The sequence below is a fragment of the Ambystoma mexicanum genome, chromosome 4p (assembly GCF_040938575.1).
Source record: "Ambystoma mexicanum isolate Mex_15411 chromosome 4p, UKY_AmexF1_1, whole genome shotgun sequence".
NCBI lineage: Eukaryota > Metazoa > Chordata > Amphibia > Caudata > Ambystomatidae > Ambystoma > Ambystoma mexicanum.
This window is the reverse complement of record NC_090927.1, coordinates 555,847,352-555,874,884: the sequence shown is the minus strand read 5'-3', so window position 1 is coordinate 555,874,884 and position 27,533 is coordinate 555,847,352. Positions and strand designations below refer to the sequence as shown.

The 27,533-nt window shown below is 42.9% G+C and overlaps 1 protein-coding gene across 2 annotated transcripts in view; it reads left to right on the top strand.

Moving 5' to 3' along the window:
- Positions 1-27,533, top strand: part of CSMD1 (CUB and Sushi multiple domains 1) — a 5,442,057-nt gene that overhangs the window by 3,315,815 nt on the left and 2,098,709 nt on the right. For both annotated transcript variants that reach the window (XM_069606098.1, XM_069606099.1), the window contains exon 21: positions 6,756-6,944. In XM_069606098.1, coding sequence (XP_069462199.1) covers positions 6,756-6,944 — 189 coding nt within the window. The remainder of the gene's footprint in view (positions 1-6,755; positions 6,945-27,533) is intronic.

Genomic DNA, 27,533 nt, shown 5'->3' with positions numbered 1-27,533 from the left:
CTTGCTAGTAGCAATAAGGGCAGCCTGTCTGAAGGAGGATGCGCAAAACACTTCCACCGCTGAATTTGGGCAAAGGGTGCTGACACATGTGATATCAAATTGATGTGGATACCTATGAGAGATGCTGGCCAGAGTTCCTTAAACTCGGGTACGGCTTATGTTTAAGGTTTTACTGGCCCCCAGGACAGCATACTCAGAGTTATGATGTTTTTGAAATAGGGGTGTACATCTTAAATGCAGCCACTGCACTGCAGGCTCTGCAAATCAGGCTTCTGGTGCAGCAGGGCACAGGTATGTATGATGCATTTGGCATGGAGTTTATGAAAGGGGGATTTGATTGGCAGATTACCAGAGAAGGAATTACATGTAGAATTGTATTAATTTAATAACAATCCATAAAGTCAGGGCTTCTACACCCTTGACAAATGGCAATCAGTCATACCAAGCTACTTTGAAATCCTTATTGTTGGGTTGATTGTGTTTGTGATGTGCAGAGTTACTGCACACTGCTTCACTACTCCTGCTATATTGAAGGCGAGTCTTCCTGCATCTCAAAGGATCTGGAAAAAGTGAGTCACAATATGATGGCAATATGGATTTCAAAGTGATGTAGAAGTGGGACAATGATCCACATCAATTCTGAGAATTGGTGGCGCTTAAATGTGACAGTATTTTCAGTTGAGAGTGGAATGCAGGTTGATTCCATTGAAGGCACACCATAACATGCGATCAAGATCAAGTTATCAAAATCTTGAATTGGACATCCCGGGGCTGCATAATATGTTCTGCAGGGCCATGCGGCACAGGAGTCATGATTAGGGGCTTCAGCAGGCATAGCGTCTTATCAGACGGCATCACGCGATGTTCGCCTAACATTTGTGGTTGCTACTGCTGTTCACAAGCACTGAACTGTAGAGTTGATCAGTGCAGATTTCTCTTTTCAGAAAATGATTGGACATTTGGTTGGATTACAGGAGAGTCTCTGAAGTTAGTGGGTCTTGGTATCCATTTTCCTTTCATTTGTTAATCACCTTTTACATTGGACAGATAGGCAAATGCAGGCTCCATTGTTGTTAGCACATCTTCCTCTACTCACCCTATTCCTACTCACCCTATTCCCCATCTGGGATCCTCCTATCCTTCCCTCTCTATATGCTTCTCCTTTTTTGCACTGTGCTAGAAACTTAGGGCCTGAATCATGGAAATGTGCACAGAATTCGTGCAAGGGCTGTCCGCCGAGAAGGGCACTGCGTGAACCTGCGAACAGAATACAAAATGCGTTCCCCCTTGTATTCATGGAGTTGTTCTTGCAAAATAACCATATTCGTAAGCCACGGCCCGAACACCCCAGACACACCTACATGCAAAGCATAAGCGGGCAGATCAGCTACCTTTGCACTCTCCACCATGCGCAAATGCATTCACCCTCCAAACTGTTTGTGGGATCCCCACAAACAGACCTGCATCTCCGGGACCCTGTGCAGGGTCCCCTGTAACTGCTCCCGGCACCTCGGCAACCTGCGTATGAAAAATTGTAACTCTGTCTCAACCGGGAAAATCTGTGTGCAAACCCCCATAAACCGTTCCTGTACCCCCTTAACTGCTTACGCACACCGCTAAATTACATCGTCACCCCGGTTGAGTACACAAACCTCGAAATCCAACATGAAACCCCACCTCTATGCTACAGATCCTACACGCAAATGTACTTACGCCTGCATGGTGGTGCTTCTGATGGACTTGTGTGTCCATTTTCCAGCCGAGAGGTTGTGCAATCGAATCCATGGATATGTTTAGCGCCGCGCAATAGTTTGCCAGCAAGGCACTGCCTGCAAGCCATCCCTTGGAAGTCACACTTTTTCTCCAGTTCTTCCCCATTTTTGGTGTTCCACCCCCTTCCAAGCACTCTGTGCAAGCCACACCCATGTTCTGCTTGGAGTCTCACACTCACACAAGGCCCTTGATGGCTTGCACAGATGTGCTGAGCCAGTGCGAACTCCACTCAATTCCAAGAAATGTACTGCATATTCCATTCCATAAATCAACGAAGGTTGATTGTGTGCAGTTGCGCGCACAAATACCCTATTTTCCGTGCAAATTATTCCATGATTTGGCCCCTTACCTTGGACGTGCTATATAACTTCCATGCATTTATTTTAATTCATAATGGTCCATGGGGTCTGGTCACAGGTAGTCCTTGCTGAGAAGTTAGAGAACACTTTTGCAGAGGCCGAATAGGTAAAGTTGTTATTCTGGTATCCATTTGGACCACCGCTAATGTTCAAATTTCACGCTGAAAAAGCCAATACTTATAGAGTGATTGGGAACATGATCACACTCTTATTTACACATATAGATCAATTCAAATTTAAAAGTGCTGATCACTTCAGTCAAATGCACCTCATTCCGATTTCACTATCAAAGGCACAAAGGGTTTCCTGGCACAAACAGAGACATTCATTTTACCAGAAATGTAAGAACAAAAAAGAACACTTACATGTCCATGGGTTGCTTTCTAGAGGACCTTGAGCAAACCATTGCATCCTCTTGATCAGTGAATTTGACGAGCCAATTGGATTTTGATGGCACTTTGGATAGGCATCACACTCAGGTACACCCACAAAAGTGAGCAATCGTACCACCATTGGTGCAGTACCTGTACAACACGTCATTGAAATCAATTTTGATTAGGTAATTTTCTTGATGCCCAAACAGCTCAGAAAGATAAGCCTTCTTGAGTGCACACCAGTCATGACAGCCTGCCACTTGTCTGGGATCAGAATTGGCATGGCACAATTTGCTACCAGGAAACCAACAAAAACGATGTTAGTGACACATCAAGTGTCATATTTCTTAAGGGGCAATATCAAGCCTGTGATGGTCTCAATACATTAATATTATTATATCATTATAGTGCTAATTGAGCGTGGACCTAGCTTCGGAAAGCAACAGAGCACTTTACAGTCTTAGGGGGAACAACACAGTGAAGGAAGAAGAGAAAAAAGGAAGGGGGGGCTAACAGGAGAGGGTGGGCAATTGGCAGCATGGGGGTAAGACAATAGGGTGTAGATCAGAGAGTCCCAGGTCGGGTGGGAATTGCAGGGTGAGTAGACCTAGATGTTAAGGAGGAGCCAGTCCTTGTAGAGGAAGATTTTGAGATCTTTCCTGAACTGTCGAATTGTAGGGCACGTCTGCTGTTAATGGGGAGGAGGTTCCAGAGTCTTGGAGCATGGACAGTGATATTAAAGGAGAAATATTGACATTCTCAATTATTGATCGAGGCAGGGCTTTCTTGTGAATTGCCATTCAGCAATTAACCAGAAACAAGATGTCCCAGCCCCAAAAAGAGCATCTCTCAGGGGCATGTAAAAGACAAGCAATGTACTGTGGCAACCCAAGTATAAGTACTGCATGAATGCAGTAATGGGTGATCTGTTTGTTGAGAAGCAGATGAATATGTCACACATAGCTTCTGCCCCTCCCCCAACTCAATACTTCACAGGTGAAAAATGTTAGTCACTTAGACAACCGTCCCACCCTTATCCCAGGACAGTACAGCAGGCGATGAACACAATCTAAGCTGAAGATTGCATGAGTAAACCAAATGAACATTGTGACAACACTAGGTAACAGATGCATTTATACATGAAGGATATTAACATGGCATCCATAAGACATGAATAATAATAATATAAGCAATGTATAAGCTGAATATGCAAATATTGCTCACTAATAAAGAAACACAACAGTGATGGGCTGCCATCTTTTCCAAAATGGAAGCCACAACACCCTTCTAAGTAAACAAAAGGCCTCAAGGCTTCACAAGAACTCGAAATGCTGAAATAGCAAAATACAGATCTGTGCAGAGCTCAGACCGTAGCTAGCAAACCAAGCCAAGGTTACTATGAATAAGGGGGGATACAAATGGCAAAGAGAAAGCATGAGATAACGATTCCCAAGATGCAAGCTATATATTCTCATATCAATTAAGACTACAACCTGCCTTTGTCAGCCACGTGCAGGACAACTATAAGCCAGACCCTTCATGAAGAATACCTCAAGAGTGTCTCCAGTGGTAAAAGAAACCATACCACGTGCACCATTATTAGCTAAAATCCCAATAAATATGAGGTGAAATAACTCCAAACATGGTCCCATTAAGCTTGACCCCTAATTGAAGAACACTGTCTATTTGTTAGCAACAAACACAAATAAGACACCTGCCTTACTCTTTACATGTATGTCCCGACAAAAGACGCCAGACAAGGACAAATACAAAGAGATGACCCTGGCTCAGCACCTAGAAATGATGGATGATATCTTCTTTAATTGAATGGAAAGCACTCTGTGGACCTCTCTCTCCCTACTCAGGTCTGGCTCATGTCTTGAAGACCTGTCAGTTGTCCAATACTGGCTAGTAAGAAGCCAACCAATCAGAATGTCTAATGTTATGCCAGCCATGAAGCACGGTGCTATCCAGTTACATATTGTAGAGCCATCAGACAAGTGTTACCCCATCAAAAATGTAACCCGTATTATACAATATGATTTGTATGTATAACATGCCTGTACACAAGTGTTTATAGACACCCAAGACAAGGGAGGGCGATACAAAGGGAAGACAACACAAACTATCCTTCTAGGCCTTCTGTCATTCAGATCTTGCAAGCATGACACCGAAAAGGGTAGGGGGGAAAGGTAGAGGGGGGAAGTGCAGGGGAGAGGGTAGGGGGGAAAGTGATGTCAGGGCACTGTGGCTCTGAGTAAGTGCAGCCAGGGTAGTGCGGCTCTGGGTAAGTGCAAGGACAGAAGGGGCTGTAGGAATTACAGTTACAGCCCCTAAGTGTGCTCTAGGCACAGAGGCAGTGCAGGAAGACTGGCCATAGAGGGGCCTGGTACCCAGTGAGGCTCTGAGGGTATCAAACAACCAGTTAGGGCAAGCAGACAGAAAGGATTAGCAAGGAAGGCAGAGAGAGAGAAAGCAGAGGAGAAAAGGAGGGTCTTGAACAGCTTCTGTAACTTCAGGTGGTCCAGCTCAAATCTGAGAGGGACAGGGAGGCCATTCTAGAGGTAGGCACCTGCAGAGGAGAGTTTTCTACCACCTGTTCTATGCTTGGAAAAGTGTCTGACCCTCAAAGACTTAGGGGTAACTGAGCGAAAGGCACTAGGAAGAAGGTATCTAGGCAGAGAGAGTTGGATATAGTTGGGACCCCGGCTCCAGAAAGTCTTGTGAATGATGCAGAGGGTCTTGATTTTAATCCTTGCAACCACCGGGAGCCAGTGGAGAGATTTCAGGGCTGGAGAGATGCAATCCCTGGTCTTGCAGCCAAGAATAAATCTTGCAGTCCTGTTCTGGATTAGATTAAGGGGGCGTGGAGTAGAATTAGGCAAATTGAGTAAGAAGCTGTTGCAGTACTCCAGCCTGGAGAGAACCACAGTTCTGGAGACACTGAGCTTCTTGGGAAGGTGAGCAAAGGTAGAATACCTCTGAGGAGGTGCAGCTGGAAGTGGACCTTCTTGGCAAGGTCCGAGATGTGAAGAGAGAAGGAGAGAGTGGAGTTGAAGATGACACCGAGGTTTTTTGTCTCACATGCAGGCGAGGGTAGAGGGCCCAAAAAGGGCAGCCACAGTAAGAGAGGGAAAGCAGGGGTCCCAATGAGGAGAATCTATGTCCTACTGGCGTTGAGGCAGAGATAATTGGAGGCGCACCATTCCTGAATTGTGGGTAGACAGTCTGGAATGAGTGAGGAAAGAGAGGAGACTGAGGAAAGCCTGAAAGCGAAATGTGTGTCATCTGCGTACCACTGAAAGTTAGATGAGAAGGTGCAGATCAGGTGGGACAAAAGGGCTGATAGACATTGAAGAGCTAGGGTGAGCAGATAGACACCTGGGGGACACCACATCTGGTGAGCGAGGTTGTGGAGAGATAGGACCCAAGTTGGACCTGGGAGGGTCGGTCCAAGAGGTAGGAGGTCAGCCATGCCTGAGCCTGATCTGTGACGCCCAGGTTCTTGTGGAGTCGATTAATCAGGGTGGCCTGATTGACCATATCATACGCAGAGGAAAGGTCAAAGAGGATGCGGACAGTGGGAGAGCTGGATTCAAGGTTATGGAGCAGGTCTCCATGGGTGTTCAGTGGAGCAGTTTCAATGTGGAAGGTTAGCTGGGAGATGGCTAGCTTTTTCCAGGAGGTTGCCCAGGAAAGAAGTGATAGAAATTGGGTGATTGTTTGCCAGACAGGAAGGATCAACAGAAGGCTTTTTTAGAAGGGGGTGTACAAGGGAGTGCTTGAGGAGAGAGGGAACAATCCAGTGGCAAAAGGGTGATTACAGACATAGGTCAAGGTTGGAGCGAGTGAAGCAATGTGGTCCTTAATAGTTCTGGAAGAGCAGGGGAGCACCTGTTTGGAAGACACTCTCATCGATTTGACTTGTCTAGAAACATCATCAGGTGTTATCGGAGACAGGGAGGAAAGAAGAAGAGGAGGGTGAGAGGCAGCCAAAGGGGGTCTGATGGAGTTAGAGGGAGAGAGAGAGAGGAAAAGGAAAGTGAGGACAGGTAGTCCTGGGTTTTAGTGGTGAAATGAGAAGCCAGAGCTGTGCAGAGCACCTGGGAGGGAACAGAAGAGGTGGAAACTGCAGTAGGATTGTCCAACTCCTTGCAGATTTTAAAATGTTTGGCCGTGTATTTGGTATAATGTATATCTCTACATTTTTATAATATACACTTACATTTGTGACACTTTGTATCTGCAGAGTATGAGCTGGAGCCGTGTGATGACCCTGGGGTGCCTGCTTACAGTCGAAGGATTGGGTTTCACTTTGGGGTCGGTGACGCATTGACATTTTCCTGTTTTCCTGGATATCGCTTGGAAGGTGCAACTCAGCTTACCTGCCTGGGAGGGGGCCGTCGTGTGTGGAGTGCACCTCTTCCAAGGTGTGTGGGTAGGTGGTCAAATACTTTCATTTCATTCATCAAATCGTAGCCAATGTAGAGGATACACCAGCAACGACAACGTTATTAAATATAGATTTAAATCCTATTTTGCATAGCTGTGTGGGGAAGAGAATGGTAAACTTGAGTTGCTGGGTAATACAATAGTTTATATAAAGGTTTGTTCAACAATACCTAACTTTGTACAAACTGAACACAAATGTGATGATATTTTTTAATTTGTACGGTAATAAGGATGTTATTAGTTAAATCTGTCTTCTATTTAAATAATTTGCTTTTTCTATTTGTCTAATATAATGTATATGTCAATTACCGAAGCACTATATTTATGCCTGATGTACATTTCTTGTGTGTAACTAATGATGGTCATTTTTTGTTCTTAATTGCCCCAGGCCTTTTACCTCATTCTTGGAAGTCATGTATCTATAGAATAAACAAACGATCCCAATGATACTCCACACACGTGTTCCTTGTTTGCAAAAGAAGGTGATATGTGTCAAATTCGCATTCGCGATTATTTGAATTTATTTGACACATCCTAGTATCACAGAGGAATAGAGGAGAATCTAGTACCTGACCCGAATGCCACTTTGACGAATTAAACAGATTATATTGGTATCTTTATTTAATTATGTATTCATGTTGTCTCAGGGAGTGTGGACTAATACGTAGAGATGTGCATATGGGCTTTCTACCACCTACACACACCACACATGCATGTCTATCTCGTGTGTGCAGAGATAGAACAGGAGATGTGTATACATCTATGTGTGTATGAGATAGACATATAGATGGTCAGATATTAAAGTGACTGATAGTGAGTCAGTATTTATGTATACGTTGAACTCTCCATTTCCTGTGGAATAGGCACTCTGGGTATGATGCAAGAATGCAGCAGCCACATACAGGAGACGTATTACTGTCCTTGACCTGTATGATTTATAAGGAAGGGGTCTCCTACTCCTTCCTTGATTTTTTCCTGGACACCAAGAAGAAGACATCTCTGGAACTCATTTGGGAGTGTAGTCCATTCCAAAGTCCTCTGCCATATACATGAAGACAGGTGCATCTAAGGCAGGGTAGAACCCTGTACCCTAAACTTCCCAAGCGAACATTGGGTCTGCCACTCTCCCAGCTGCACTGGAACCAGTCTCCTCACTGGAGATGAAGGAACCCCTGCAGGTGCAAGCCTTATTCTCTGGATTGGGAAGAGGAGAGTAAGAAGGGCTCACCTTGTTCTTGATCCCCTGGATTTGGACTCCCAACAAACAGAAGCCTAAGAGAAGCTGTAATCGTGTTTGCATAACTTTAAACCACCTTTGAACTGAGTTTGATGTCCTTCAAGCTGACAGGATCCACTGTGCTGCTTTTGGCTCTCCAGAATTTCAAACTGCATGTTTGAACCAACTTGGTGCTACATTGCAACAGCAGAGATCATTGCTGTCTTCGTTCGACCACCAGCTAACTGCAGAGGAAGCCTTCAACTGTTTCTATGAGTGCCACATCAGGCAAACAGGACCTCTCCTTGAGTCAAACCTCAAACCGCTTGAAGCCATTGTGTCACACATCAATTCGACCAAGCAGTTTCATTGCTTTAAACAGACTCAACTGCCAACCCAAGCCTAATGGACCATTCAAACAACACTGCTTTGAATACCTCATTAAATCACACATAACCTTGTCTCGAAGCCGACTTGATGCCGACTCGTATCCTGGACCAATGCAGCTCACCACATCTCAAACCCGTTTTGACTGCAAGGACATTTTATTGAATTCCAGTTCTATGCTGTTGAACCACCCTAGATCATTAACACGGTACTGTTCAAAGGAGCTGTCCCCTGGTCCACTTTCTGGAACCTTAGTGACCTTTCAGCCCCTTTTTGCACATGTTCCTTTAAAGACATATTCTTTAAAGTGATATTGCTGCAATTGATTGCCTGATCACCCCTGCTCCGGGAAGCCATAGTGATATTCTCTAGAAGCTCTATGTTCTTTCCTCAGGGTGGGATTTTGCTAGATTTTTCTAGTTAGAAATGTGCCTTTTTGATTGTTTAAAGATTAGATATTTTATTGAAACTTGATAGAACATTCATTTAGTTTTGAGTCTTTGCATGATTGCTATTTGGATTGCTTCTCTTATCAGGTCACAACCTCCTGAGAGTATAGTCTGCATTAAGAGCATATTATCACAAAAGGTAAAGGAGTATTACCTTTTGGGCTGTGTCTGGCTTACCTGTATGATTGGGATCTATGCCAGTAGTCATTGGTTTACTCTTGCAAAGCAGTAATCATTTTGATACACCCAAACCTTATCCTCTCTCTGCATAAACAAACCACCAACCAAGTTCCCAAGTCTCTGCACCCCTGTACTCATCTTTGCCTGCCACAGAACACACAGGTCTCCACACAAGTCTCTCCTTCCAAGACATGACAAATAGACAAACTCAACAAACAGCAGATAAAGGACTTTGGAAATGAAGGCCACAGGCTGTGGCTCCTGGAATGTTCTAACTTTGCCATATACAACTTAAACTGGCAGTGATTTGTGAGATAGCTATGAACATTTGTGGCTAATGTCATTAATACAAACGTGCCTGAGGGCGGAACAGAGCCTCAACACCAGGATTCCCTTTAAGATGTGAGTAGTTTGTAGTGGTTATCAGCGCAGTGATGCTATGTCTAGTCAGGGCAGGGTTGGCAATTAGAGACTGTGTAAGGCAGCATCTGCTGTGTTGCATGGACCAACACTGTTAAAGGTGTACAATGGATATTGGAACCTGACATGTTGATGTGTCTACTTATTGTTGCATCTAGATACCTTATGGCAATAGATAACCTTTATCCCAAATTGTACAGCAAATAGGAAGTAAAACAAAACGACTGGTGAAGCAGTATCTTGGGTTGTGTTCTAGAGTGTTGCATTTAATTTGATACAAATGACACCTGAAATTGTGGAAATGTACTTGCCTTCGTTAATATGGGAATGTGTGCACATGGAGCAGTACGTTTAAGGAGGAACATTTTAAATGTGCTCAATAATCATGTTTTCAGACAATGGGGAATTGTGTTTTTTAGGTTTTGTACAAGTTGAGTGGCATTTTGGAATCGTTGGTCTCTCCTCTTCTGTCCTCTTTTCATGAGTCATCTGATCTCCATGACCCAGCCCAGTCTGGGGTTCAGCCTGGCAGGGCTGGTTCGACACAGTGGACCATCCAACCCTGCTGTCCTGCCTGGCCCAGATCGGAATATCTAGTCAAATATAAGCCTGGTTTTCTTCCTTCCTGGCTGACAGATCTCAACATCTTTTTCTTTCTCCTTTCTCATCAGGGTCCTGCCACCTTAGCTGCGGGGTGGCACAGGACTCTGCTCTGTCCCCCATTATCTTCAATATTTACATATGGTCATTAGTGTGTCTCATACACTACTTCGCCATCAGATGCTATTCCTATGCCGACAACACTCAGATCCTGATCCGTTTAGATCTCGATCTGGCTGAGGTGTCGTTGGGCCTTCATCAGTGCCTGACTGCCCTGGGAGAGTGGATGGGATATAACTGGCTGAAGTTGAATGGGGACAAAATAGATGTGCTAGTGGTAGATTCCCCTCCTGACCCCTCACTTGGATCTATTCTTTCTGGTCCTCTTCCTGTTCCTGCAGCCAAGGTGAAAAATCTAGGGGTGAACCTGCCAGCCACGCTTTCCATGGATGCCCAAGTATCGGCTGTATGCCAGACTGGGTTTTTCCATTTGAAATTCTTAACAAAGGTTCTCCACATGATACCCGCACCACTGTATCCACTGGTTGTGGTGGCTATGGTGTTGATCAGATTGGACTACTGTAACTCTCTCTTTCAATTGCAGCCTAAGGGCTTGGTTCAACGACTCCAACGCCTCCAATGTTTTGCAGCACGCGTGAACTGGGTCACCCTATGGGGCCCACATTTCACCAGTTCTACGCTCTCTGCAGTGGCTCCCGGTGTCCAAGAGTATTGCATTTAAGCCGATCTGCATTGTCCATCCGGCTCTACATGATCAGGGGACAGAATATCTTTGCTCTAAGTTTGTTTGCTATCTCCCTAAATGCTCTCTACATTCAGCATTGGCGGGTTTGCTATCTATTCCCTCCTTCCATTGCACTCTTATTGGCGGACAAGCTTTTTCTATTGCAGCGGCTCAGCTGTGGGATGATCTCCTGCCGCCAATGAAAAAAAATGCCTAACCAGTTGGCCTTCAGGAAGGCCCTAAAAATGTATCTATTTTGATAACTGCTGTTGATGTCTTGTGGTTTTTTCTGTCCCTCTCCAGTGACATGATGCCCTCGGGCTACTGTGCGCTATATAATTTTACATAACATAACATAACATTTTGAAATCAGCTAAAGCCACTAAGCAGCTCAAGTTGAGACTAGATCGGCCAGCATAGATGATTGACGCATGCCTTGAACGTCTGTTATACTATTGACAGCAACATTCTGCAATATATCTGTGTAACAGCATTATGTGATTTACGTTGCTTTCTTACATAATGGTGTGCCACATGTTTTAAATAGTGTATGAGCACTTGGTTCTTTACTGGTTAGTCCCAGCACACATGAATGTAAGTGTGAAATATGTTCTGTGATTCATGTTGTTCGACTCTTGTTAGGCAGATCATATGTCAAACTATTTTCAGGTGGAAATCGTGCATGTGCAACATGCATGTTACTGGTTTTGTGATGGACTCTCTTAGTCCCATCATGTGTGCATCATGTTATATATTACTCTGGTGATAGGTATTGCCATGTGAGCACTATTCTTCTTCACCGTGATGATGGGTCTCGGTCACTCTGATTGTTTCTTCACTATGCTTCATGCTATTGTGATTTATTTCAGGCAATCCCATTTGTGTGCAACATGTTTTTCGATGTTGTGGTGATAGGTCGGGTTAGTCACATTGTGTGAGCTTCATGCTTAATAGTATTATGTTGATGGGTCCCATTCAGTCCAATTGTATGCACATCATATTTCACACTATTGTGGAGATAGGTCTGAGGATTTCCTGTTTTGTGTGTACTCGCCAAACTTTGTGTTGTTGCGGTGATGGGCCTAGCTCTGTCCCATTGGGTGTGTACTTGGCTTGATACTGTTGTGGTGGGTTTTATTTCACTGTATGTGCATGGCAACCTTAAATTACTGTGGCTATGTGTCTCTGTCCATTCCAATGAGTGTGCACCATTGTGAACACTGTTCAGATTGGTGTGTGCACTGTTCTTTTGTATTTGGGGAGAGGGTTCCCTGTATTTTTTTTTATACACATAAATGTTCTGTTAATTCGGGGACGTGTGAAAACAAACCATCTTGGTGTTCAAATTGCAGTAAGTCACACTACCCTGTACCGAGATTGCAATTCTCCCAACACCTTTCAGTGACTAGTTTATTTTTCTTCCCTTCTTGTATGTGTTGTATCAAAGCTTTCATACTGCACCAAATCACCACCACAATTATCTCAAAGAACCTAAGTTTGTTGAGAGGTTGGCATATTGTGCCCCCACTGGGGTGGACACAAGAGCTTTGAAAATATTAGAGGATGTGGAAAAGGTGCATAGGTGCCACAGATTGAGCAAACATAGCATGACTACACTGAAGTCTTGATTGCAAACAAGTTATTATATGTCTTCTTAACTTCAATCCTATTTATGGACCTCCATAACTCGATCCAAATGCAACCAGGCTACCACAAAACAACTGCAATGTCTGAATGTGGCATTTTTAAATGCAGTAGGACATTATTAATTAGTAGTAATCAGATGCTTGAGGTGATCTTGATGTGCCCAATCAGTACTTTGAATGGTTGTGGGTTTTTCTTTTTGCACTGGGTTATATTTGTATATCTGAATCCAAATTCTGGGACTATTAAGCCTAGAGCATGAACTTGGTCCATGTAAGCAGAAACTGTGTGAAAGGTGAATGTAGGTGAAGAACAAAGGGATGGAAGGACACATACAGTCTGACTGACATATACCAGCATATATTTGTTTTATATTCACATATTTATTAAATAATTTACAGTAACACAACAGCAAATACACAAACACAGGCCGAGGTGGAAAAGCACAAGACCAATAATCATACCAACTCCTAAAAATCTCCCCCCAAATTCCCTGATACAGATTCAATTTATTCTGTTTGCTCAAAAGCACCCTCTCCATTAGACATTGCGTAAATCCTCAATCCAAGCGGACCTGCAAGGAAGGGTAGCATTTTTACAGTCTCTTAGAAATATTTTCTTAGCAGAAAGTGCAGTAGTAAAAAAAAAAAAAACAGCACCTTTGTGGGTAATCCAGGTCACCCAAGAGGACATCTTCCCACAAAACCACACTTTGGAAGTCAAAATCAAGGTCTGTTAGTAAATTTATATTCATGGTACTAGTGACTTCCAACCAGAATTACCTCACCTTGGAGCACTGCCAGATCATGTTCTCAAATGAGGCTGGCCTGTGGCCGCAACCCCAACAAGCATTAGAGGCAATCATCCCTCTTGCATACATCTTAACTGCGCTCCAGTACACATTGTTCACTAATTTGACTTTATAAACTCTTTCTCCTAGATTCAGGGAGGTCAAGGCAACATTCCCACACATTCTTTCCCACCTCCCAGCTGTCACCTCCATGCCCAGACACTCAGACCAGATCTTGAGAGCCTGCTCATTCGAATGCCTATAGGTCATCATAACCTATACCTGTTATATGCACAATGTCCTTTTTTGGGTTCATTAGATGTATCCTAAGAGCACCATCATCCAACACCTTCAACTCTCCAAGTGCCAATCTCAATTCACTGTATTCACCACAAGTGCAGTTTCTGAGGTCTTTTCCATTTTGTAAAGTATGGAAGGAGATCAATGTTTTGTTCTAAAATAGGTCCCCGATCCATTGCACCCCACCCAAGAACGAGTCAGGCCAGAAAAGTGGCTTCCCATTGATTTGTACCCTTGTGTTCAGCCAAATAGATGACCTTGCCTGATCTGTGTTTTGCTCCCCGGTCAGCTCCTCCGATTTTTGCCATGTTTTCCTCAAATATTCTGGGCTTCAGTGGACAGTGGTATGCTCAGTCCTGACTCTGCCCTCACCCATCCTTAGGTGACTCTTCAGGGAATGGAAGTAGGTGGATGACAGAAAATGACATATGGTGCAAAGGAAAATCAGGAATACCTAAACCACCTCTTTCACAAGGGAGTTGTAATTTCCATAGTTTTAGTCATGGCTTCTTTTTCTCCCACATAACGTTTGCAACATACTATCTATGTCTCTGAAACTCTTCTTCCCAACATGCAATGGATATATGCTCATCAAGTAGTGGGTGTGTGGTGCAGTGGATATTTTGATGGCATTTGCTTTCCCCCAAAGAGACAGCCTCAGTTCAGACCACCTTACCAGTTCCAACTTCAACTTTGTCATTATACTCTGCATGTTCACATCCACCATTTGACATACATTATCTGTGAGCCAAACAGCCAAGTATTTTGTTTTCTCAGGACACCAATGGAATCCAAAACTGGCAACTCAAGTACTGGTGCAAGAGGATGAGGCCAGCATTGCTTCAGATTTTGTCCAGTTAATTTTATATCCTGAGAAAGATTTAAAGTTCTACATTTTCTGTATCAGAGCTGGCAGCGAAGAATCCAGGTCCCTCAACACCAACATCATTATGTCAGCATATAACCATACCTTCTGTAATACATATCCATATCGAACTCCCTCAATCTCCTCATCACATCGAATACTCACAGCCATTGGTTTGATCGCCAGTACGAAGAGCAGCAGTGAGAGGGGGCAAACCTGCCTCGTGCCCCAGCCTAGTTAAAAAAAATTGGATAACCATCCATGTGTATTAACAGCTGGGAGCCTTAAATGTGAGAAGACCCTATGCACAGATTGACCTAGCATTGGGATTGTCCCTATTCTAAATGAAGCTGATAAATTAGCATAGATTAACTACTGTGCAAACTGAAATCATCCAGGTCAAATGCATTGTTTGTGCATACGCTTTGTAAAATTGATACAATACTAACAAAAGTGATATGTCCAAACATGCAATGGAGCCCGTAGTAGAATAAGTAATGTCTGTGTCAGGAATAGGAGCGCGCTGTCCTTACCATAATAACGGAGCAGGGGAAAGCGAAGCGTGGGGCCCGGGAAAGGTGACGACTGTGAAGATCCACAGTTCGGGCAATTGGCAATCGCCCCCAATCCTACTCGGCCAAACACGTCTGTTAAGAAATAAACAGATTGTCATAAGTGAAGGCCATCAACTAATGAGCCACCTTTCGATATCCACTTCCTGGTGTCATCAAACAACATCCTGAAGACGGGTCCAACACACATCTTACAGCACATTCATTTGGCTATAGACTGCTTTTCAATCATTGTTGTCAGGACCCAGAAACACATTTCTCTATGTCGACAAAGTCAAGGACAAGTTCATTACGAGTTGAGGATATATGAAATAGGAATATGTTAATTTCACACCCTTACTAACCTCACAACATCGTCAAAACATGATGGTTGTGTTCAGTTCAAAGAAATGGTTTTCATTGAATGTTTTTTTATGTGATATGCAAAGAATGCATTTTTGTCTATTTAAAAAAAAATTGGAGTGTTTTGTATCTATAAATTAAAATATGTATTTCTGTCTGCATAAATTGTTTGATATGAAAGATAGCACGTTTTGCAACTAGACACACCTAGTATGCGTGTAGGCGGGTAGCTGTTTTTGTGGCTCTTTCTATATATACATTTATAATTTGTCCTCTGCCACACAGCCCCCTAAAAAAGAGGACTTTATAGCTCTAATTATTTGGTTTACTGTGTCAGGAATAGCATATGGCTATTTGTATTTGTCCTACATATCTGTTTCCCACCTGTGAATTCTAATTGTGCATTCTGCAACTTATTTTCTAACATTTTCTTTCTTCCTGCGCTTCTATGATTGCTATGCTAAGACATACATGACATTACTTTTTGTGTGAGGATTAACCATTGTTGGATTGTCATATTTAATAGGAGGGTGAGGTTTTATATCTTATTTGTCTGATGTAAGAGGAATATTAATTTTGTGAGGCATGAATTGAATTTGAACCGGGACAGACGACCCAGCCCTTTAAGACGATGTAGCAATAACTTGAGATGAATAGGGATGCAGAAGTTACTCAAAAATCAATAATCAAAACAACTCAGGAAGTTGGCAAAGTTGACTGTTGTGTTATCAATGATCTAAAACAGGGAGTACAACGGACATCAACAGATGTCTTATTGCATGGTCTCTCAATGCATTTTCCAAAAAACATCATACTTACAGTAGAAACTCGTCATTGATGACGTTAACCTACGTATTTACTAATGGCATCCTACGTGGCAATCTACAAAAACCTAGTGGCAAATGTGATAGGCTTAGAGGGAACATCTAGGCATACGTTCCATACAAGTGTAAAAAGTGATAGGCTCCTTAACATCAGGTGGATCCTTCAAACAAGTCACTATGAACGTCACTAAATACACAACATCCAATTGGTTACACAGACTATAGGGCTCCTCATGCAGCCCCCTACAATTGGTTGGCACTCTTATATTTGTCAGTACTTTTCCACCCACGTTAGCAGGATGTAGGCTGGAGTTCCAGGTGCTAGTGCTGGTCATAACCATAGCTTCCCACCAATTAGCATATCATCTATCATCACCTCAGTGGCCTGCACTTCAATTAAGCCTTTGAACTTGGCCTTGGAAATGTTCTTTACTCTGGAGAATACAGGGAGTAGAGGCACGCTCTGCTTCTCTGTGTAGGTGTGGTTTGTCATGTTTGTCCAAATTCATCCCTTCACTTGACTGAAGACCACATATTTGAGCTCTGGTGCATTTAAAATACTACTATTTAATGAAACTCTCTTGTCTTCCTTGTTTTCGTCCATGTCTTCTGAACAGGAGTTTCATTCTTTCACACAGTTTTAACTAATGTCTGCTCATCCCAATCCAATAAGAACTTGGCTTCTTGGGTCTGATCCATCCTCACCTTTTTGAGATTCACTTCTGTAATTTTGTTTTTTCAACTGCAACACACTGGAAAAGGCTTTCCTTTTGTGGTCCAGCTATGCTATGATATGTCATGGAAGCATACATTCTTTACTTATTCCTGTATATGGAGCATGCCACAATCTATTCACTACATAGCAATGATTTCTTTATTTATGTCGTCCTCTAAACATGCACCTTGTCCCACCATGGACAGAAACAGAAGACTTGGAGCTAGATTACCCCGCCTTTACGAGCCTATATGTTATAGCAACAAGGCCTCTAACACCCAACATAAACCTACCTCACGGTACCTTAAGCTATATCCCAACCTAACTATACCTTGCAACAATACTATTCAACCTAAACTCATTCCAATAAAAATCCAGAACACACCTAACGTAACCATATTATCTGAATCATTGATCAATGCCAGGTCTTTAGTGGCCCACGTCACTGAAATAGCTGATACCTTATCCTCTGATAACCTTGACTTCCTGGCGGTCACCGAATCATGGCTGCACGAAACAGCAGGTCCAGCACTCTCTCTATCTATTCCTGAAAACTATCAATTAATCAGAATAGACAGACCTAACAGCAGAGGAGGTGGTTTGGCCGTTATAGCAAAAACTAACTTTGCTCTAAGACAACTAGCTCAACCTCCCCTCAAATCATGCAAACTCCTCATAGCCAAATTGCCTTTCTCTAACTGCCATACCTTAACAATCTACCTAATATATAGGCCACCTGGCCCGATTGGGACCTTGGAGGAGGATCTATCTAGCCTCTTAGCCAACAACACAAAAGAGTCCTCACAAATCCTATTACTAGCCGACTTGAATTTAGGATTCAATGACCCTGATGACAAACCAGCCCAGTCTATAGCCACTATGCTAGCTGAACATGACCTAACTCAAAAAGTTCTCACCCCAACCCACAACAAAGGAAGGACTCTGGACTGGGTCACCACCTTGAACTCTGATACCACCATCACCAAAATTATATCTCAACATTGGACAGACCACTAGCTTATCGACTTTACATTAACTCTTAATAAACAAATTACCAAGGAGAAAATTATGGCACCACCTCTACCCACCAGAGCCAAAAAATATATAGTTCCAGACAATCTCCTGCCATTGCTACTACCAACTATCAATGTTCTTCCCAGTAACCTGCATCCTGAGCTCCTGGTAGAAAGCTACAATAATGCTATGAAGAAAGCACAAGATACTATTGCTCCTCTAAAACTTCAAAAAAGTAAACAAGCACACCTAAACGCCTCGTTCACCCCCACTTAAAAGAATTAAGAATGCAAAAAAGGAAACTACAATCTAAATGGCGCCACACCCCATCTGAAGAAAATAAACTGAAACTTAAACTCTTCGCTAACAATTACTAAAAAGAAATCCAACTCACAAAAAAAAAATCTCTTTAATGAAAGAATCTGCAATGCAAGTTCCGACACCAGGGAACTATTTGCTATCCTAAGGTTGCTGGAATCCCCCAGACCCTCACCTTACAACATAGCCAAAGACAAACAATGGTGCACTAGCATCCAAAATGCTCTAACAAATAAAATCAAAACACTCCAAACCAAAATCTCCTTAAAAAAAGACTCTCTAACTCCCAATGAGACACCACTCATCACTAGCCCCACGACAACTAACTCACCATGCCCCGACCCATTAATATTTGCCAAAATCTCCATTCTGGAAACTGAAAGGATTATCGCATCCCTCAAACCATCCAACTGAAATGGTCACAGCTGCCCAGCCCAGCTAATTAAGGATGCCGCAAGGGACTTAGCCCCCTTCATAACCAAACTGATTAATGCATCCATCTCCTCTGACACTATCCCAAGCAACCTAAAAGAATCTTGGGTTCTACCTCTCCTCAAGAAACAAACCCTAGACCCCGCCATTCCCACTAATTACAGGCCTACCCCCACGGTAATGTTCCTTCTCAAGATAATAGACAGAGTAGCATACCTACAAATCCAGCACTATCTTGAATCTTACCAACTCCTAAGTGCCCGCCAATCAGGATTCAGACCACAGCACGGCACAGAGACAGCCTTAATTGATCTCAAAGTACAGATTGATGAGCTCAATGACAAGGGAAACACTGCCATGCTACTCCTCCTTGATCTGTCCGCGGCCTTTGATCTGGTGGATCACACAGTCCTGTGCAAACACCTGGAATCGGCTGCCACTTTTCAAACGAGGCCGTAGCCTAGATCCAATCATTCTTGGACAACCGCACAATGAGAGTCTTCTCTACATTGGGATTAGCAGACCCTTTCAAAATCTTTTGCGTTATACCCGAAGGTTCTTGCGTCTCGCCAACTCTATACAATATCTTTACCAAGCCCCTATTTGACAAATTGGATAGACTGGGTGTCACCTACACAAATTCCGCAGATGACACTCAGTTCCTCATTCCCCTTTCGGGCAATTTCGACTCTGATACGGCCTTGGCAAACAAAATATATCTCATCATTCAGGCATGGATGGCCACACATGGCCTCTGCCTGAATGATGATAAAACTGAAATCCTGCTCCTCGGATCCGCTGTCAACCTAAAAAAAACTCAGCACTAACTACTTGGTAATTAATATTGATGGCAATATAATCACAGTTGCCAAAGCAGTGAAAACACTAGATTTTCACCTTGACTCGGCCTTAACAATAAAGAAACCAGTGAACTCCATAGCATCCTCTACTGCATACATGTGCAAGCTCATTAGGGCAAGTAGAGCTTTCCTCACCCAAGCCAGCTGCATCATCATTGCCAATGCCCTAATTATTTCCAATCTTGACTATTGCAATGCCTTGTATTTGGGAGCCAACAAATACATCATTGACAAAATTCAAACATTGCAAAACAATGCCCTTAGAACTGCCCTCAACTTACGTTCTATGCGAAAATAAACGCCATTGAGTCAATCCAACAGCAGCTTGCAAGCCAACCCTAAGATACAGTCGATCCTCGTTCCTCTGGACCTCTCCTTTTTTAGCAGCCGAGAACAAAACTCTCTTCCTCCCTTCCTATGGTTAGCAACTCTACAGCGATTCTCTGTGCCTAATAAGTACACAACTAAACAATTGTGTGACTCATCTGATCACCGGAAGAATGATTTTAACTCAGTTTTCTTCTTCTTGTAAAAATCAATTTCTCTTTGATTATACACAAGTAAAAAAAATATATATATATATATAAAAAAAGAAAACTAGAGAACACATTTCTAACAAAAGAAGAGAACACAAGTGGCTCAAAATCTGCTACAGAATCTCACTTAAAACAGCATCCCTTACCTTTAAATGTCTTAACAACGCAGCCCCCCCACCTGGCAGCACGAATAGTGAGAAAAACATCAACTTGCCCCACCAGAACTGCCAATTCCTACTGACTACCTAAATTTAGACTGAAAAAAACAGGCGGCAGCAGCTTCCCAGTTAAGGCAGCCCAATACTGGAATGCTCCCCCACTTGACATAAGTACAGACCAATCCTACTATAGCTTTAGACGGAATATTCTCACATGGCTACACTCTAATAACCGCCAAGATTAACCATGTCTTAATTAACACCTATATGATATGATATGGCATTTGGCATTTGTGGCATTTGTAACGCGCCTATACACAAGTGTTTCAATAACTTACTCAATCTGACTGTATATATGTATATTCTTTAACTGATTTGTCGAGATGTAATGTTTCATATTTAATTTGTGCCTTACCTTGTAACTAAGCTTTTAAGTACTCATGTTTTTCTGCTTTCTGTTGCGCCCAGTTACCTTTGGGTTTGGTGCGCCATAAAAATCAAACAAAAAAACAAACACAGCCAGCCTCACGGATACTTTGTCTGCTTGCGTTTTTTTGCATCTGTACACCTATTAAATGACTTGAAATCTTCATAATTTCTGTAGCATACGTTTATTCATCACAAGCCCGAGATGTCACTTAACTTCGATAATCTCTTGATGCCTTATAGAATATCTACATTCTCTTGTCTCTGCATCTCTTCTCAGTGCGTCAGTATTACTTTGTGTGATGTCACCAATCTGCTTTTTCATTCATTGGCCCTGCTTCTTCTGGGATTTAATTCAAATGACCATCATACTGTCTTGTATGCAGGTATAGCTTTCTTAATGGGAACCTTGCCTCCAAGATTCTCCTTGGTATTGGTATTTTCACTCGTACTGCACGTGTCTCAAACTGTGGTTCCCAACATATAGGCAATATGGGCGAGATCGTTGAAGTGGGTGTACTTGGTCCTTCTCTACAAATGCATGAGCGTTTTGAGGCTCAAGCAATGTTAGTTGGACAGATACCACCTAGACAGAAGATGGATTATCCCTTATGTATGTATTTACCTTACATTTAGCTAAAACCTAAAGAAGAAATATCTTTCATACTTAACTGACTCCTTCCTTCTCATTCGTGAACAAATTCTCCAGCACAGTCATTTATTAAACTATGTTCACAAAACCTACACATCCCTAGAGTTATAAAACATCACAGAAAGATCAAATGAAACAAAAATAACAGTTATGGTTGTTGATGCGACCATAACTCAACCTCACCGTTCTGAACTCATGATGAAACACATGACATAACGGATGTCATCAAAAATGTCATGATGAATGATGTCACTGATAATATAACATATGACTTCACCACTGACATCATCAGAGATTTCAGTATGATCATTCTTTTGGAATATGAGGTAAAGGGATTACCCTGAAAGCTTTGTAACTCACCATACTCCTGTTGTAGTCACTGAGACGTAACTCTGCCATGCTCTGTGAGCACTGATACTTGGCAAGGAGTATGGCCATATACTCTATTGATTACCCTTATCAATAGCTCTCCCGGGGTACTGCTGTGACAGAGGAAGTTATAGGACTCCATCGAAAGAGTGGAGTCTGTGAGATGTATGATTTTGCAAGCCATGCACTAATCCTTGTGAAACTTACAAAGGAAAATACAAAAAAAAACTAAACAGCCTTCCCTGAATTCCTGGGAATCTTTTTTTAAATTCCAGCTAAGTGTGAGGGGTTGGGGGGGTGTAAATGTTCCAACATGGGTACTAAAATTAGAAAACCCAATTCGAACTCGAATAGCGAATTTTTGCTGACGCACAGTGCAAAAACAATCACAATTGGGCAGAATCACATCAACATTGGACGAGAAGTTGGAATCTGGTATAATTTACAAACATTCGTTGGTTTTGAAAGTTGTGTTTAATGAGTGTAAATCATCTATTTCTGAAAGAGATAAACAGAGCATCAATATCAATTGTACCCTCTGAACCCAATTATGCACCTTATGAATATTGATAAAGTCAACGATTTTTCAATGTTTCAATTGCCTGCACATAGGTGTATTCATAACAAACAAGCACATCTCGTACCTAAAAAATGCAAGTTTGAACCGTTTCAATTTATTGAAGGACATGTTTATCAGTTGTATAAGACTCCTACACTTCAAATCACACTCCACAATAATGCAATGCAAAAAGCACAACTAAACCCAATTCAGATTCAGGCTTTCTCTTTTCACTGGGTGGCTCGAGCACAATTTGGGCCCATCACTCATCCAGTCACTTCCATCCTCACCTTCTTTAACAAGCAACCTGCCACTCATGTTACCAATTGTTTACACAACAGGTAACGACACAACCATCCTCTAGTGCTAACATATGGCCCTCCAGTAGACCCAGAGGCAACCACACTGTCACAAACATAACTCGCCCTGGCTACATCAGCCCTCGGGAACTCTGCCCGCGTTCCTGCTCCCTTTTATTTCCCTCACTCCTCTTCTGTTTTCAGACTAAGGTCTGGTCATCGCTGGCAGGGACACAATTTGCCTGCTTCCCTTAGAAGCCATTTGCTATTATTCCATTACAGTAGTGGTTGGGCGCTGCACAAAACTTTCATAACATTACAATATAATGATATCAACAATAATTTAAAACTCAATAATGAACTAAACATATTTGAACAATTGTTTAGAACACTCTAAAGAACAAAAAGAAACCTTTCAGTTACTTAGATATTCTGCTGTAGCAGGTGTGTATTCAACCTGCAGCTATTCAGAACTTCAACTCCCATAGTCCCTCACCATGTCCTATGCTGGCTTGAACTGATGGGGGTCGAGGTGAAAACCACACAAGGAGCCAACATGTGCAGACCCCTGTCCCGCTTTGGGAACCTTTCTTTAAACACACAATGAGGGAGAAGAAGCTGTTTCACCCATGCGTATTATTATGTATGCTCACATGGCATGTGTTGGGGTATTTTAGTATTTTTTCCAATATAAACATTGTGTGTAGAAATCACTAATTTAGATTTTTTGCCAACGACTGAATGTAACCTCCCCTTTAAGTTACATTTCAACTATATATTTGCCTCTATACATTTGTCTGTGAATTCCTGCACACGAATTTACATGCTAGTGCAGGAGGGAAGGGTGCATTAGCTTAGCATTCACAGCAAAGTTGGACATTTCTCAATGCAACTGGTATTGTAGTGTTGCAATTATATGTATCGATACTTTTGAATGCCAACGTACATAATAGTTTATCAAAGAATTGGCAGCTCTAAGCGCCCAAATCAAGAGCGCATGTTATGTTTATGCTTTTGTAATAATGGCTTGCCAGTATTGATTCACACTGCTCTGGTAGGTTATCTTTTGTGTTGAATACAGGAAGCAAAGACCAACTTCACCGGAACAATATATCATGAGTTCTCCAGGCAGCTGCAATCATGTTGTAAGGGGCAAGGTCACCCGTGCCTGTCAGCTTTTCAGCTAATACTTACTGCGAGTTGTATCCACTACATCTTCTTTGTATGGACATGAGAGGTGACTCGTAGACTCCCTATTACTCGTTTCAATTTCGATATGTTAGAAAAAAGTGTAGGTCACCGAAAAAACTGTTGTTATGCATTGACCTACATTCAGAAACCCCCCAATAAAACGACATTAAAACATAATTTCTGAGATATTTAGAATTCATATAATATGTCGTGGGGTTGATCCCGTTTCCCAAAAACATGTCTATGTGCAGGAGTCTAAAGCACGAAAACAAGCCTGGAAGCACGGGAGTACTGAACATAGGGGACTTACCTCTGGCATGAAATGAGAGGAATAGTAGCAGAAGAAGTTAGAATGGGAAGAGAATGTAGGAGAGATAGAGCAAAAGGAGCTCAGGAGTGGGAGAAGTAGGGTTGGGAGGGGTGAGGAGGAATGGGTGAAATCCTCTTTGAAGAGTTTGTGTTTAGGTCTCGTCTGACACGCGTAGTTCCATTGCTCGATATGTTGGGTCCAATTCCAACTGCTGGATTTTTTTGGGCCAAATAGTTTTTCATAGAATGTGGGGGGAACCCCCGCAACCTCCAATCTACCTCTCTCCACCCTCCCAGTCCCAGTTTGCAGTGGCGTGTCAAGGGAGTGGCAAGATTGGCTACCTGAGGTGCCACCCCATTATCCTAAACTAAGATCATGATGTGTGTGTGCTTGTACTTCATGCCACCCCTGCATAGGTCAGTGCCCCACATGGACCACCCCAGTCAAAAAAGTCTGCACATGCCACTGGCAATTCCCCCAGAAGAATTTGACCAGTTGGAATGTGACCAATTATTGGTTGAGCAATAAACATATTTCTCTCCTGACATGTCAGCCCCATCTTATCTGCATTAGAAACTCGTCCCCAACAAAGTGTGCACAGCAGAAAAAGGCCACAAAACACCATCCTGTTTCCTTTATCGTTGCAGTTCATTGTTTAAAATATGTTAACGTTTTGGTTTTTGGTGGTGCATTGTCCCTGAGAGTTGGTGAGTTTCTCATCCAGGTAGAGTAATATTGTGGTTGTAACTGCTTTTCCGGTGATGCCGGCTATCTTGAACATGATGCTTGTTTGAAAGGGCTATAAAAACAGCTCTATGGGGATGGATGATGTTGTCATATTCCTTAGATGATGCATAATGATGCAGCACATTGGATGGCATTCAGAGGGGAAAACATGGCATATTGGACCCTACAAGTGGGAGTTGGACAATGCTGGGAGAACTATTCTGAAACTCAGAGTGAGGTGAAATGCTTTATTTTGAGGTGGAGCACAGGGTGGTACCATTCTGACAGGGTCCTCTTGGTGATGTGTGTTTTCAATGAGAGGTCACCGATGGCTGGTAGAGGAAAGAGACTTTGCACTGGTTGAGAGTTGGAGAGTTATTTAGTAAAGCGTTTAATGAGTCAGCCAGTACCATACTTGGGCATGCTTGGTTTGGATAGCGCGGAGAATTAGAAATATTTGTATTTGTTTAGTTGGACATCGCATAGGCACTTGATATCCAGGCTTGGATGAGGCTTATTCTGATTATTTGTGTATCTTGACATTCATTTTTGTCAAGGCAGTGCTGAATATGTTCGTTGTAGAGGTTCAAATTGACAGGGGACAGGATGGTGTTTTGTGGAACTCTGCAGATTGATGGTTGGCACTGAGATATGTTGAGGCTCATCTGGATGAATCTTCTCTGTTGGAGAGATAGGAGTGAACTACTGCAAGGCTGTTCTATTGAAGCCACTGCATGTGGCAATAATATTGACGGGAGCCTCATGGTCAGTGGTATTAAAGTGGACAGATAATTTGTACGATGAATCATCAGAGATCGCCTGTGTCCATGATTTGTATTGTGATGTTGTACACTTGTATGGTGATGATCTCTGCGACATATCATGCTCGGAACCCATATTGTAGTCCTGTAGGTGACTGAGATTTGTGTCCTTTTTGTTTAACTGGATAGCAATGGTCATCTTGATCACTGTGCCAAGGAAAGTTTGTTTCTTGATAGGGTGATAGTTGTCCACATTGTATGGGTAGAGATTGGTTTCTTCTGCAGGGGGTAGATCTGCCCCATTTTCAATGCATTTAGGAAGGTTTCTTGATTGAGAGATATGCTAGTAATATTGAGAGCTGGCACGAGTGCCTCAACTTTGATGGCCTTTACAGTGGAGGAGGAGAGAATGTCCTCTTTGTAGCTGGTAGATTGGAACGCTGTGCTAGTATTGGCAAGGTCTTCTGGAGTAATTGTCTGGAATGGAGGACATATTGCTATCTTGCATTCTGGTATGGGTGCACCATCTCTGGTGTATTTGGGGATGTCAAAGGGTTTCTTTATCTTACCTTGTTTATGAAGGGAGTTGTTCATGCAGTGCCTCATGGCTTGGTGTGAGGATGAGTGCGTTGCATGTTGAACTGATGTTTTCTCAAGGTCGTTAGGCCGATGAGTCCCTGTGTATGCCAATATGTGTAGTGCTTGTTTGTTGAGTCAATGTTTTGGCAGTGCTTGGATGTTAGTGGTCTCAGTTAGCATGTGTTTTAATGCACTGAGCTGTGCACTGGCCATCTGCAAATGGTCATATGCAGAGGCCAATGTGAGGATGTTTCCTTCCAATCTGTTCAAGGGTAGCTTCTTGATGAAATGTTGGCACAACTCATTGGCTTGGTTTGTTGTAGTTGGGGGAAGGGTGTGTGATGTAGCAATATGAATATGGCTGACAGATGTGTCCAGTCTGAAACTAGGAGTGGGAAAACAGTCTATGGGTGGAGCAGGTGCTGCTGTTGTTTTGGGTTGGTTCTGTGACGAGTTGCTTGATTTCTAAGTTGTCAAGTATTCTTGGTGGCTTTTGTGAGAAACCTGAAGGTGTCTTACCCACTAGTTCCCAGGGATCTGTCATCCTGGTGCCCAGGACATGGCCATCACTATTGAATCCTGTTCCTGAGGGTAGACCAGAACAGGAGGATCACATAGATAAGGGGTCCTCAGTGAGAGGAAGTGGGACACCGATGGGTGAGACACAATGTCTCCTTCCTTATGACTCCTTTTCCCCATCCAACCCAGGAGGATACTCAGAAACGCTACCCCCCCTTTTCTAATATGAACACTCTCCAACAGCATGAATGAGAACGGACAAATGCCTGAGCCATTTACCTGACATTTCCCAACACATGGGTCAGGCAGAGTTAGGCAATTACTGATAACTACACACACTGGAGGCGGCGAGACCTGAAAGGACGTCAAGGAGGGAGTTGCCCTGGATCTTTTAAACTCAGATCCGCAGAGCCTCTGATGAAAGATATGTAAGACCAGGTATTGCAGCTGGCAGGTGGTGCGATGGAAGTCTGTGGTACATGGCACCCTACCGCACTGATTGCCAGGGCAGGAAGACATGCTGGCAATCGAAGTAGCATACTTAACTCCAGTGGCTAAAGGAACAGAGCAAGTACAACACATGCGGTGAGTCATACGCACCTAATAGTAGATCGGCTTGTGTTAGGCTCAAGGTTTCAGTAGCAGCCGTAAGAAGATAAAGTAGACAAAGGTTGTTTGTGCATGAAAAAACTAGGTACTGGAGTCAGAGTGGTCCAGGGTCACGCAGGCGCTCAGTCAAAGGTCTCTGACTGGTACCTCGCTCATGAACAAGGAGACTGTGTTGAATATCAAAGATAAATGTCATAGAGAAGGCCAT